This window comes from Vigna unguiculata, chromosome 8 (genome assembly GCF_004118075.2).
Source record: "Vigna unguiculata cultivar IT97K-499-35 chromosome 8, ASM411807v1, whole genome shotgun sequence".
Taxonomy (NCBI): Eukaryota; Viridiplantae; Streptophyta; class Magnoliopsida; order Fabales; family Fabaceae; genus Vigna; species Vigna unguiculata.
Genome location: NC_040286.1, coordinates 4557797 through 4572397, shown reverse-complemented (window position 1 = coordinate 4572397; position 14601 = coordinate 4557797). Strand labels below are relative to the sequence as shown.

At 32.1% G+C, this 14601-nt stretch overlaps 2 protein-coding genes across 2 annotated transcripts; one reads left to right on the top strand and one right to left on the bottom strand.

Annotated features, from left to right (window-relative positions):
* The first annotated feature begins 3835 nt into the window (after positions 1–3835).
* On the top strand, positions 3836–11003 carry LOC114194184 (enhancer of rudimentary homolog). Its single transcript, XM_028084278.1, has 4 exons — positions 3836–4033; positions 4213–4306; positions 9999–10119; positions 10583–11003. Exons 1-4 carry the CDS (start codon positions 4031–4033, stop codon positions 10671–10673), a joined length of 309 nt encoding a protein of 102 aa, XP_027940079.1. The 5' UTR covers positions 3836–4030; the 3' UTR covers positions 10674–11003.
* Positions 11004–11147: 144 nt separating this feature from the next.
* Positions 11148–13467, bottom strand: LOC114194183 (L-type lectin-domain containing receptor kinase IX.1-like). Its single transcript, XM_028084277.1, has one exon. The coding sequence runs from the start codon at positions 13354–13356 to the stop codon at positions 11494–11496; it is 1863 nt and encodes a 620-aa protein (XP_027940078.1). The 5' UTR covers positions 13357–13467; the 3' UTR covers positions 11148–11493.
* Positions 13468–14601: the final 1134 nt, after the last annotated feature.

Below are 14601 nucleotides of genomic sequence, written 5' to 3'. Positions count from 1 at the left end.
GTTATTATAGGAAACTATGGAAAACCATAAAAAGAAAAAACAAGGTCTGCAAAAATCCAGAATTTGGGTCCGGGAGTCGATTACGCGTGGGGAAGGTATTAACACCCCACAACGCCCGTCCTAAGACGGTACCTTTAGTTAAATGTGCAAAAGTTATGTGGTTTTTTCAAAATATTTAATTTTCCCCAAAATTAGTAATAAAAGAATGTACAAAAAACACTAAAATATTTTTTTGAATTTTTGGGTCCGACGAGGATTAATCCACGCTCCTACGTATCTCCATGTGAATGGAGAATCAAGGTTACATAGTTTTTTTTTGAAAAATCTATTTGGAAAACTATTTGAAAAATGATTTATTTTGTTTTATAATTTTGAAAACCTTTTTATTTGAATTTTAGTATTATTTTAAAATTGGTGTCACGCGACACGAGTGGCTGGACACACACTTTAAATAAATTCTCATTTTTTTCTAATCTTTGATTTTTTTTATCTTTTTAATCTTTTATAATTTTTCATATTTGTTTTAGTTATTTAAGAGTGGATGTGGATGTCAGTGCGACGTGAGCAACTACATAGATATTAAAAACTAAACAAAGAAGACTATTTTTTATTCTTAGATTGATATATATTTTTAGAAAAAACAAAAGTCTAAATTCGATGTCATGCGACGCGAGCGGTCGGACACACACTAAAAAAAGGGGAAAAAATATTTTTTATAATTTAAAAAAAATGAGAATGAAAAAACTAAATCAAAAGATGAAAGAACTGAAAGTGACATAACTTTTCTCTTTTCTTATTTTTGGCTTCCTTTTCTAATATTTTTGTGTTTGTTTTTCCAATAGAGATAAAAATGAGAGGTGTTGATGTGGGTGGTAATGAGAGAAAGAAAGAGTGTAAAAAATGTTTTCTTTTTTTTCTACCTCCTTCAATAGTTTTTTTTTTTAAAAGAGAGATAAAAAAGGAGGTGTGTATGTGGGAGTGGTGATGGGAAAGAATTAGATAAGTACCTCGAGAATTTTTTTTCGGTCATGACAGAGTGCGTATTTATACTCGCACCTTCCAATATCAATACAATCTCAGCCTTAATTGTAATGAAGAATATAAGGAAGAAATTGGTTATGATAGCAACACATGATGGGAATTAAATCATAGTAAATCAGAGCACAAAATCAATCCCAGATTAGTAATATTGATTCTAACCATTAACAAATCAGAGAACAAAATCAATCTCAATTAGTAATATTGATTATAACCATTTGAATAAATATTTCTTCTAATTATTAGAATCATATCACTAATTTCTCTTCCAAGAACAAGGGTAGAAAGCAAGTAGGTTGAGTTGTTGGGCTCATGATGAGGAGTGCGATAATTAATAACAAATTGGGTTTTTTCCTCTTTATTTCTTTTTATTTCTTTTTTTTCTCTAAAATTAAAGTTTTAAAATCTTTGAAGAAAATAATGTTTCACATTTTTTTTATTTTTTTATTTTTTTTTGAAAATAAATTTATTTACCCGGATGAAATTGGATGTTGACAAATTGTAAATGCCCAAGCTACAAAAAAAACTTCATCTTTCCCTTTGTCATGTCTGTCTCTAATTTCAACTTCAACTTCACATTCTTCCTAACTATTTATATAAGAAATTTGTCATCAATAACTTCCATTTCGTTTTCTTCTTACTGTATTTCTAGTTTTTCTAGCACTACAACTTCTTTAGCTTCATCAACTCATTCAAAGTAGTTATAGTTATCGTCACTCTATAGTCAAAACCAATACCTATTAAGAAAATCAATTATAACAAAATTTACTAACAAAAACAAAATTCATTGCTTACTCTGTAGTTCCTACATTTTCAAAAATCCTACATTTGTTTTTCATCATGTTTGCTTGTAGAAGCATTACTCTTTCTCCACAACCACATAATTCCCCTCTTAGGCCGAAAAACAATGTTGATGCACCAACCCTTTTCATTCCACAACTTTTGTGAATATACGTCGAGCTTTCGCCATCACATTTCATCATCAAAACCTGACTTAACAATGATTTATCAATAATCCCAAAAGAAAACAACTTTACCCACTAAAACACTAAACATATAAAACCCAAATCAAACCCACTTCCTAAGTTTTCACCGCTACCTAACTCGAAGTCCAAATTGTGCTTCAAAGATGAATTTCCCAAGCTTGTGTAAACCTTTCTTAGTGCGAAGCAACAATGAACAACCAATAATGGCAACACCAAATTTTCACAAACAAAAAACCCTAACCAACATAACCCTATTCAAATCTCTCAAATAAAACACCCACGTGACAAATAAAATGTCATCTAAAGTGTCAATAACACGTGACCTCATAAAAATGTATAGGTCATTTCCACCGTTACACATGCCAACACATATTTAACACCGTTTAAATTGGAAGATGTTTTCCAATCATTTTGAAAATGTAAGTATCGTTTTTATATGAAGTTTGAAAGAAGAACTATCTCTAATTTGATATGTAAATACATGAACGAAAAAAAAAAATACTTAGCCCTACTTTAAAATAACAAAAAGTGATTATTTTAACATTTTTGATATTAAATGTTTTAAACAATGATCATTTTATTTACTATTAGTAAATATATATTTTTTTACCAAGAACATGTAAATACTAAGATATCTTTATCATTACATATTGATCAATATCATCTAAATAGAACAATCAATTGGTGACAACTTTTTGTTTTATTTATTTTTAAATTAAGATATAGAAGTTCTTCTTATGTCCAATAAAAATTAAGCTCTCAGAATCATTAAATGCATATGATAGACTGAGAACTAATTTGAGTGAGTTAAAACTTAACATTTTAAAGTAAGTACTTCATTTAAATATTTCAATTAGTTTATTTAAATTAACTCGGATAAAAAGAAGATGTATTTTATTAATAAACCAAAGATTCTCTCTTTTAGAAATGTCAATTCTATTTAAATACTTGAAAAAGTATATACAAGATGAATTCCTAGCCAAATATTTATTTACTAAATTTAATAAGAAGAATGACCGTAGATACTAGTGTTATATATATTACAAACGTATTAAAATATCTCTTATATAATATGTTGAAAAAATAACCCATAGTAAATATTATAATATGATAGCTTTGAAGTCATTTTTGAAACTAAGTATATGGTAAAAAATTGTAAAGAAATCTAAATTAATTTATATACATTATTATTGTAGCATATTTCAATTTCGTACACACAACTATGTACACTTTAGAGAAAATCAAATTAGATGTATAACTTTTTTTTATCAAATATTATATCATTAATGATTTCTGTATAAAATAAATTTATATTTATAGTTATATGGAATTTTATATCATAATGTTTTAGTGTTTGAAAACTATATATTACATCAATACTAATTCATGTAAATAAAATATTAAATAATTTTATATTAGCATTTTTTAATAAATATTATTTATGTCTATTACCAAATTCTATCTAATTAGAAAAATACCAAACACAAATTATAATGACGTAGCTTCATCATTTTCTATATATATATATATATATATATATATATAATTTCATATATAAAAAAATCATCCTTTATAAATCTTATTATAGTTGAACATCTTAGGAATATTTTAGTTTTACTATTAAATAAATTTCACAAAAATATAAAATCAATGATAATAATATTTAAATAGAAAAATAAATCTCATAACAAGAGTGCAGTTAAAATAAAATACATTATCTTATATAATTTACTGTTACTAGATTGAAATTTCACTTTTCAATAAAGGAGGCTAACACGGGTACCCATGGAATGTCGAAATTGCCCAAAGCGTGCCTGGGAGTTGATGTTGACTGACTAAGCATATTTTGATTTTGATTTGAAAGGAAGTGCAAATTGGAGTTTCCCAATAACACTGCTGTGCCCTGTGGTCCGTTGCTGCAGCAAAACGCGCAAGGTCATAACAGGTTGCGATAATTGTATTCGGTTTCACGGTTTCACTCCCTTCTTCTTCTTCCTCTTCCTTCGATGGTAAGGTTTTCCTTCAACTCATGCAACCATTTCTATCCCTATCCCTATTGTATTCCCTTTTCTCGAACAATTAGGGCAATTTCTCCTTGCGTTAACCACCGATTATTTGATGCTCACGCGTTTTCTATTTCACTCGATTTATTCACTCACAGGTGCTTTTGTTTTCGTGAATTTTGCAGGCTAATCGGCACACCATTATTCTAATGCAGACATCTCAAAATAGAGCCACAAGGACGTTCATGGATTATGAATCCATCACTCAGGCCATGGATGGTATTGATTTAACTAGTATTTATTGTGCACTGTAACTGTGCCCTTTTATTGCTGTTTTTCATTTTTTCACCTTTTCTTGACTTCACTTTAGATAGATGCTTGTGGTTTGCCGTGCTTATATGAATTTGTGTGGAGATGTAATTTCTTCAATTGAAAATAATAGTGTAACTCTGGTGTTGGGTTTTATTCTTAAGTTGTTTTGTTAGATTAAATTCGGTGTTGGGTTTTATTCTTAAGTTGTTTTGTTAAATTAAATTCTGTTGGTGGCCAACTTTTTTGTGGTATGTCAAGGGTCCATATCTGATAGACTTATTATTCGTGTTGGGTTTTATTCTTAAGTTGTTTTGTTAAATTAAATTCAGTTGATGTTGGTGGCCAACGTTTTTTGTAGTATGTCAAGGCTCCATATCATAGACTTATTATTCGTGTTTGACTCTGTCCTCTGTTTTCCAAAATTTCTGCTTTTAGTTTTCTGTTGTTTAAAATTTCAGATGCACATTGTTCCGTGTTTTCTTTATTACACTTGTAGTGCTAATTTCATTCTTTTTCACTTATAGTACAATTTCAAGTACTCGAGTTCAATTTCCTTTTTAAGTCTTCTGATGTTTTTTTAGATTTAGTGTATGATTCTGTCATTATCAAGTTATTTTTGATGTTTTAATTCTTAGTTTTCAAAGAGAGTAGATTAGATGGAGGTTAGCTGTATTGTTGGAGGGAGGGGATGTAGAGAAAAACTATTAGAAAAACCAGAAATAAAGATTTAGAGGTTAACAGTTTGTCTACAGCAATGATTAACCAGAAGATTATCATGTCGGTTGGTTTGTGTAACATTTCTCCCTGTTTTCTTTTTTGTTCTTGGGTTGTTATATTCTGGATGGGATATGCATGCAAGGCTCACTAGTGTTGAGAAAAAAACTCTCCAAGATGAATACATGTTTGTATTTTTGTTTAGTTTTAATTTTGAATTTGATGTATTCTTCCACAACTTTGTTTAAGCTTTTAGGATTGTTTGATATCAGTTTACGTGAAATTAGTTGTATTGAAAATATTTATTTTCTTTCGGAAGACAAGGGTCTGGCTGTTGTTGGGTTCCAATTTGTTTTCTGTAGCTTAGATGCTCAGATTCTTATTTTGTTGTTTAAGAATTATTTCTAAATTTTTGTGAAATTAGTTGTATTGAAAATCCTATTGTAATGTGCTGATGATCATAGACAAATCCTTGTGTATGATGTCTAGGTTACTCCTTTTAACCTGACTTAGTTTTATACGCTGATGAATTTTTTTTACCTTTACAAACAGTAATTTTTTCTCATCCCATTAAAATTCTAACTTGAGTTTGATTTAGACCCCATCGAATGCAAGTATTGTTCTTAGCACCCAGACAGGCACAAAAATTCTAACCCTTTAACCCTTTTTTATCTTCTGGACTTGGAAATACTCCTTCCCATAACATACATAACAAATTGTCCTCAGTCAACTGCTTTAAATTAAACCTAATGCTGACCCATTATTAAAATCTTAGCCCATTCGTTTCCTAAATAAATGGTGTTTATCTTATAACATGAGAACAAAATGTCATACTTATATAATTAAGTCATTCACAGTATTTGCTTTCCTTTTTCCTTTTAATCTTTTTCGGGAGCTGAATTTTTATATATTGGGATTAAATCTTGTCTTGTTCTTATAGAATAAATAAATTTAGATCCTTGGTTTTCTCAGTGTTAAAAGTATCTGATGTTTTGTTGGACTATTTGGTGAAGTCTCATCTAGCCAAAAGACCAAGTTCATGGCCTTTTGGAAATCCATAATTTTTGGGTGCCTTTTGTTGAGCATGGACTGTGGTCCAATCAATAACTGTCTTCCAAAAACCATGAAATTGAAACTGTTTAGGCCTCTCTCCCATTTTGTTTAAAGCTAGAATCTCGATCAAGTATACTACTTGAACTATGTAAGAAAATAGAGAATTATTTTATTTATAAAAGTTATACTACTTACATTTTCATCAACTTATTTTGTAATGATCAAATTCTTTAAAATAAGGAAAGAAAAATATGCTGAAATGAATAGGAAGATTCTAATATATATTTTTCTAATCACTATAGAGATATTAAGGATATTTTTATCCTTAATAATATAAGCTATTTACAATACTTCCCTTCAAGTTGGTAAATAAATATCAATCATTCCTAATTTGCTTACAAGATTGTTGGAATCTGTTATGAGGAAGTTATTTAGTGAAAATGTTTTTAATCTGAAGTCTTACAGGGGCATGAGTTGTGACCACAAGTCCTTCGTCAAGATTATCTTTGATGTAACTATTAATATGTTTGGTCATATCATGTTTGTATTAGATTATGGGCAATGCTCAGGACTGACTTGTTTCATAGTACAATTGCATGGGGATGTCAACCTTTATTTTAAGGTCTTTGGGTATGATTTTCATCCAAAAGTCCTTCTCACGTACCTTGAGCAAAGACTCAGATTTGACTTCTGCACTAGAATGGGATATTCTATTCTTTTTACGTTTGGTTCTCTAAGTTACCAGACTTTTTCAAAGAAATACGTGGTACCCAAAGGTAGATTTTCTTTTAGTAAAAGAGCCTTATATTCTAGATCAATATATATCTTCAAGGTCTAGGTGTTTTTTACCTTGAAGAACAAACAACCCTTTTCATGAGCTTGACTTCAAGCATCGAAGCATTTTGTCAACTGCTTGCATGTGTCTTCTTTGCGATAGAGAAATAAGTTCTTTTCTTACCAATCTCTGAGAGTGGGTTTTTCTTTAGAGAACTTTCTTCACTTCCGATTTTTGATTGTATTCAATAAGAATAGTTGAAGTTTTACATCTCAACTTAGTTGTTTCTTTGAGGAGATCAAGTGCATATTTTCTTTGGGAAATTAAAGTCTCCTTTTTGGAATAAGGAACCTCTATTCCAACTAGATATTTCATTTCAAATTAATGCGCCAATTTTTCCTTCCAAGCCAATTTTTTTATTCATCTTCTCTCACTATAGTTATATCATCCATATATTCAACAATATAGCGACTTTACCTATAACTAAGTGTTTTATGAATAAAGTATGATCTCCTTGACTTTGCTTGTATCCAAAGGAAACCATTGCTTTTGTAAATCTTCCAAACCATGCTTTTGGAGATTGTTTAAGACCATAGAAGACCAGGCATACATTATTCCTTTCACTATGGTTTCAAGTCATTGAGGGATGTCCATGTGCACTTCTTCCTCTAAAGCTTCATGAAGGAAGACATCATTCACAACCAAGTGCTAGAACTCCCAACCAAAATAAGCTGTCAAAGCAGTAACAACTCAAACTGTATTTATCTTTGATACAAGAGAAGATGTCCCGCACAATCAATTCCATAGCCTGAGTATATCCCTTTGCAACCAATTTGGCTTTATAGTTGTCTGTTATATCATCTGCATTATATTTTATTGTAAATATCCATCTGCACTCTTTAACCAATTGTCTCTTGGGTTATTCTACAATCTGCCATGTTGAGCTTCTTTCTAGTGCATTAATTTCCTCTATCATCACTTGAGTTCAATGTTCACTTTCATGGCTTCTTGGACCCCATAACCCTTTTTGTCTCTTGGTTTGTCTACAATCTACCATGTTGAGTTTCTTTCCAACGTATTCATCTTCTCTCTCATGTCTAATGTTCAATTTTCATGGCTTCTTGGACCCCGCAACTCTTTCGTCTATTGGTTTGTCAACAATCTTTCATGTTGATTTTCTTTCTAATTCAGTCATCTCCTCTCTCATGGTATGAGTCCAAATTCCAATGTTCATTTTTCATGCTTTGTTGGATTGAGGTGGGAATTTTTGTATCATCAGTAGCAACAATAAAACTTTGATGTTTATGAGATAGATTCTCAATGCATATATATTGAGAAATAGGATGTTTAATACATTCTGAATAACACTTATCTTCTCATTGTTATCTAAAGGGATCCTCACCTTTTGAGTTAGACAACTCTTATTGACATGCAGTCAAAGAGGACTGTTTCCTTCTTTGATATTCTTTGCCGAAGAATTTGTCTTCTTCTTCCTTACTGTTGTTGGATCAATCCAATTTGTTGTGGCTTCATCACTTATATCTTGAACATCTTGCAAAGATAGTTGTGCTAATGACAGGAAGGAAAGCTTCTTTACTTTAAGTGCTTTCACCCTTGAATAGCATGGTTGGCAAAAATGGATTGTTTCATGAAAGATGACATCCATGGTGACAAAGACACAACGATTCAGTGTTGAAGATTTTACGTCAACTAAAGATATGACTAAACTTCAATATATAAATGAGTGCAAATCTTACCTTACAAACTGTTTTTTTTTTAGATTGAGTTAGGTTTAAATTTTAATTTTTAAAATGATATTAGAGTTTTTCTTAGTGAGGTTATTCAAGCCTATCATGTCATTTGCTATCAGACTATCTACAAATATCTAGTCTTATGTTTAAGATATTTAGTGATAAGTGTGAAATGTATTGGAAATTCCACATCGACTAAATATTTCACCAAATTACAGTATGCAAGTGGGTGTAAAATCACCTTAGAAGCCAATTTTTGAGGTTTAGTTAGACTTAAAGTCCATTTTTTAAAATTACGATGATAACATTTATACCCTTTATTAGAAGGATAACTAACAACTAATAATACACATTTAAGGGTTCTAGGATCTAATTTATTGTGATTAGAGGAACATGAGAGTCAACAAAAGCAAAATATCCAAATACGCAACAAGGCAGGCTTGAAACTAGGGGAGAAGAAGCAACAAAAGACAATAGAGACTCAATAGGTCCAATGTCATATAAGCCATGGGTAAATGCAACTTATCCCAATAGGATTATGATGCAACTGTTGGCATTGTGATTACTGACGTGGGCACATCTTTCTGACCCACCACTGGCCTTAACAGCGGTGGTGAACAACGGCGGTGACAGATCTTGATATGGCAGTGAGAAAAGGCTCCCTAGATCGGGAGTGTTGGTACCAACTTAAACTATTACATGAAAATAAAGAATTATTTTATTGATAAGAATCACACCAATTAAATTCCAATCACCTCTTTTTGTATTAATCAAATTCTTTGAAATAAGAAAATAAGCTTATGTGAAATGAGTATGAAGATTTTAAAAATATTTTTTCCTAATCACTTTACTGAGAATATTTTTGTTCTAATAATTCGCTATTTACAACAATATTGATTGAACCAATATCTGCATCGGTTTTCCATACAATTTACTGTACCCTTATTTACGCAATGCTCTCAACTGAATAGAGCAAATGATTATGTTTTCATGTTATTTTTTTGTTTCAACCGTTCTGGAGTCAAATAAAGCCATGAACATTGATTATTTTTTCACTTTTTGTTTGATCTGAATTCCATTTCATAGAAAAGGTGTTACATTCTTTTGGCTTTTTACAGGAATGTCCATAACTTATCAAATGTAGATAAATACATAAAAAACAGTGGTATTAGTCTTCACTAACTTAGAAATATAGCATGCTAGAAAGGTTATGGATAGATAACTGATGCTTGCTATGAAAATAATTTCCTTTTCTTTTTGGGGTACAAGCTGGTATATTTTTTTTTACATATATTTTAATTTTTGTATTTTATTTTATCTATAATTTTTTAGCATTACATACAGTTTTAATATTGTGCTTGTACAGGCATATGTGCATTGTATGAAAGGAAACTGAAGGAGTTAAATCCGGCCATCAGAAATCTCTCTTATGATATTGCTGATCTCTACAACTTCATAGATGGTCTTGCGGACATGAGCGCCCTAGTGTATGTCTCTCTTTCTCTCACTCAAATGATAAGTGCGTGCATAGTTCATTAATTCAGTCAGACTTTATTAGAAATGCAGTAAGTGACATAGTGCCAGCTCCAATAATATTTCTGTTTGTCGGCTTAATAGATGAAATAAGCGACCACAGATAATTTTTTTAATATTCTTTTAGAGGTCTTATATCCTTGATAACATTGTTGGAGGAAAAAAAAATTATTTGTAACACTCGTTCTTCCCCTTCCTCCTCCTATCAGTCTTGAGGGTTGATAAGAACTTAAGAAATCATGGCAATCGTTGTATCATATGTTTGCCCTTAACATGTTTTGACCCTCTGAAAAGAGTTAGGAAAAATGAGGGGTGTCTTGTGACAGGATATTTCAATTGTCTATGCATATGTTGTTTTTTAAATATTTGGGTCTTCATGGCATTAATTAATATGACGTGTTGATTCTACCTGCACAGGTATGATAGTTCAATTCATGCTTACTTGCCGCATGATCGACAGTGGATTAAGCAAAAAACCTTCCAACATTTGAAGAAATTGGCACATTGATTAATCCCTTAACTTTTGGCAATTCAATGTAAAAAATCGCAAAGGGTTGAACCTGTCTGTTATGTGGCTATACCCCGCTGGCTATGTAATATGAATACCGAATGCTGCAAATGTTGGCACGTAATTATAATTCGACAGCTGCTAGTGCTGAAGTTTTATGAACAAACAAATGATTGTCGTGGGCATGGTTGCTCTACCTTCAATTGTCTGAGAATTTGTCTTTTTAAAATACCTTCATCTTGTGGTAATGTCAACCCGTAAGTTGCACCGTTGAGTATCCTCTCCATACATTATAATTCATGAATGCTAGTTTTGAGAGTTCATTTTCCACATGGCTAATTTGTTCTGTAGTGGTGGATGCTATGCTCATAAATGTGAGGTAGCATCTGCAACTATCCAGTTATTTACTTCTGTAAAAGAGAATTTCGACTTGAATAAGATATGAAAATTTTGAGCAGAAGGGATTAGTTAAAAAAAGAGAAAAAGAAAGATGAGTAGAAATGGTAGGGTGGTGTTTCACTATTTTTAAATAATTTATCCTGTCTCACTTCCATTTTTTCACTGAAGAATTACTTTCGATTTGAAAGTCATTGGACTCGCGAAATGCATAATACGACAGTTATTTTTTTAAGAGAAAAATGGCTTAGATCGTATAATTTAGAAGTCTTCTAGAAATATTTATTTCTCTATAGTCTCTATTATTAAAAACATATACATGCATGAAATACAAATCACAGACACAGAACTAGACCACAACTTGCTACATACTATCTTCTCATATACATTGCATGCTGTTGATGAGTGCCACTGGTGTGTGAAGTCATAGTGAAAGCATTGGCAATGGCGTTTCTTGCTTTAGAGTATTAATAACCTGTTCTGCCTTTGGCCTTTGCCTGTGATCTGGGTGAGTACACCATATTCCCAGAGTGAGCAAACATCTCATTTCTTCCACATCATAATCTCCCTTCAATCCCTCATCTGCAGCATCCAAAATATTTCCATCCACATACTTTTTCCACACCCAATTTGTCAATGGTACATGGTTATACTCTCCATCCTGGTAAGTCCTCCTCCCACAACCTATCTCTAAAGCCACAACCCCAAAACCATACATGTCAGACTCCTTGCTGGCCCTTCCTTCCTTCACATATTCAGGTGCAAGGTACCCATATGTCCCCACCACCCTTGTCTTCTGAGTCCTCAATCTTGGATCCACCAACTTTGCTATCCCAAAGTCACTAACCTTAGTGTTGAAATCTGTGTCTAACAAAACATTACTTGACTTTATGTCTCTGTGAAGAACACACTGCTCCACCTCTTCATGAAGATAACGCAGTGCCCTAGCCACACCTAACGCTATATTGTATCTCACACCCCATGTCAAGGTTCTCCTGTTGCCAAATATATGAGTGTCAAGGCTTCCATTACTCATGTACTCAAAAACCAGTAACAACTCTCCTTGCTCATGGCACCACCCCATCAATTGCACGAGGTTTTTATGCACAAGACGACTTATAATCTTCACCTCGTTTGTGAATATTCCCTCAGAATCTTCTACATCAGAAAATATCCTTTTCACTGCAACCACGCGCCCTAAATCACTCAGAAACCCTTTGTAAACTTGTCCAGTGCCTCCTTCTCCCAGCCTTCTATCATCTGCAAACCCGTTCGTGGCTGCAACTATTTCCTCATAACCAAACCTTCTAGGCATAGCTTCTCCATTGAAACCAAAATCATGTTCGTTTCTTCTCTTCTGGATGATGATAAACCAAGAAACAGCAGCAACCACTAGCATGAACAAAACAGAACAACTCACTGCAACAACCACTACTTGGACTGAAAACTTGTATTTAACTGTGATGCCATTATTGCCTTCTTTTTCTTTACTGTTTAACTGTGTGGAATTCAGAGTTGACGTGAGTTCCCAGGAATGAATAACATTCTCCTCATTAGACAACCCGGTTGCACCCGAAAACCCAACAGTGACCCACTCCGGGAGAATTTCCCCTAGGTCAATCTGGTACGAAAGAGAAGTGTTGGGCATAAAACCAGAACTGGTTTCCTCAAAGAACCATGAAACAGCAAGGAGTTTGGCAGAAGCACTGTAAGTTATCAACACATGCCCCATGTTCCCTATGTTGCTGTCAATATCAAACAAGGAAGAGTTGAGAGACACCAAGGAGTTATTGTTTATACCCACATGCTTCATTGGTGGATCAACATTAGCATTTGGAAAAGTGTCAAATTCAACAGCAATGATGTTATCTTGGTTGGCACCGTAAAGGCCGAGACCGCCACCACCTGAATCCGACGGAATCGGGTAGGCAAGGGGTGCGACGTAGAAGGCAAAACCGTCGCCATAGTCGGTTCTCGAGGACACATCGATGGTGAATGAAAAACGGGTAGAAAAATCAGTGACGTGTCCGTTAGAAGAGTTTTTGAAGCGTAGAGGGAGGCCATAGATGGCTCTTCCAATTCCATTGTCGACGAGAGAATTTAGCACTATGCTTCTGTTCTCAGTTTTGGCTACACCAGCGTATCCAACAAGGCTTGCACTTTGAGTATCGTTGAAGTTAGTGATGTTGAAGGAAAGTGGTTGAGCTATGGTTAATGGAAGAACGAGAAAGATGTAGCAAAGAAGAAAAGTTTTGATGTTGTGGAAACGTGCCATGGTAGCCAACATGGGTTTTCACGACAGAGTCTATGTCTTAGAAAGCTATTTCCGCATTGTCTTGTCTTATATATTTGGTTACATACGATAGGATGATTTGTGGACTCATAACCAAACGTTTTGAAGTGGTCTTGAATTGGAATGGTTCATAAGATATTTGTTTTGAACGTGCAGCACAATCCAAAAATATAAATACTACTAAAAAAACTCATATTTATTGTTAATTTTGTTTTAATTTTTTTAAGAATTACTTACAAATTTTGTTGTGAAAAAAATTTTGTAAAAAATTGTTACTACTTTTTTATAAAATATTTTATATAAAACACTTTTTACATCAAATTTTATAAAAAATATTTATAAATTATATAATTTTGTAAGAAATAATTATTCGTAAAGAAATTACATGTCAAATAAGATTTTTAGAAAAATGAGAGATTTTTTTTTTTTGCAATTTTTTCAATAAATTTACAAAAAAAATTCTATGTAATATGAGAATTTTTCATAACGAGACCTACTCTAGGAGTTATAAATTATATGTAGTGTAGAAAGCTAGACAAAAAAATTAATACATATATGGATGTGGAGAATGAGTCTACTGATCATGAAAATTTTCATAATAAATTATGAGTATACAAATTAACAATTTTTCTTCCAACTTTTTCTTATTATTTGTTTTATTTTATTTTATGTTTTCTTCGTTAATTGTGACCTTGAAGTGTTGTGAATTTCGTAATTGCAGGGGTGAGTTTATATATGAATGGATACAATAAGTGAGTGAGACATATTATAGGTTAATTAGTAATTAAGAATTTAGGTTAATGTGTGAGTATTAGTTCTTGTGTTGTGGCTTGAGCAATGAAATTGAATAATGGAATCAACACAAAGTACGAGTATCGGTAACCATTCCAATCCATAGCCAATGACAAACCATAAGACATGTATTTAGTTGACCAAAACATGATGCTAACAAACAAAAACTTATGCCAAATATCGGACTTTTGTCGTACACATACGATACTTTAAAACGTAAATGTTAATTCGTGTGACTTTTGAAGACCAACTATAAAAATGTTGGTTTAATCAACACTAAATTATCACTAATTTTTAAATTATTTTTTTTAATTAAAAGTTTAATATCAACTTGGTCATCAATTAGTATTGATTTAGCTTACACAAAATAAAATCTACTTATAATGGACGAAGGAAGTGTAGTTGATATAAAGATGAGTGTAGATGAAGAAAATGAAAGTGAATGAA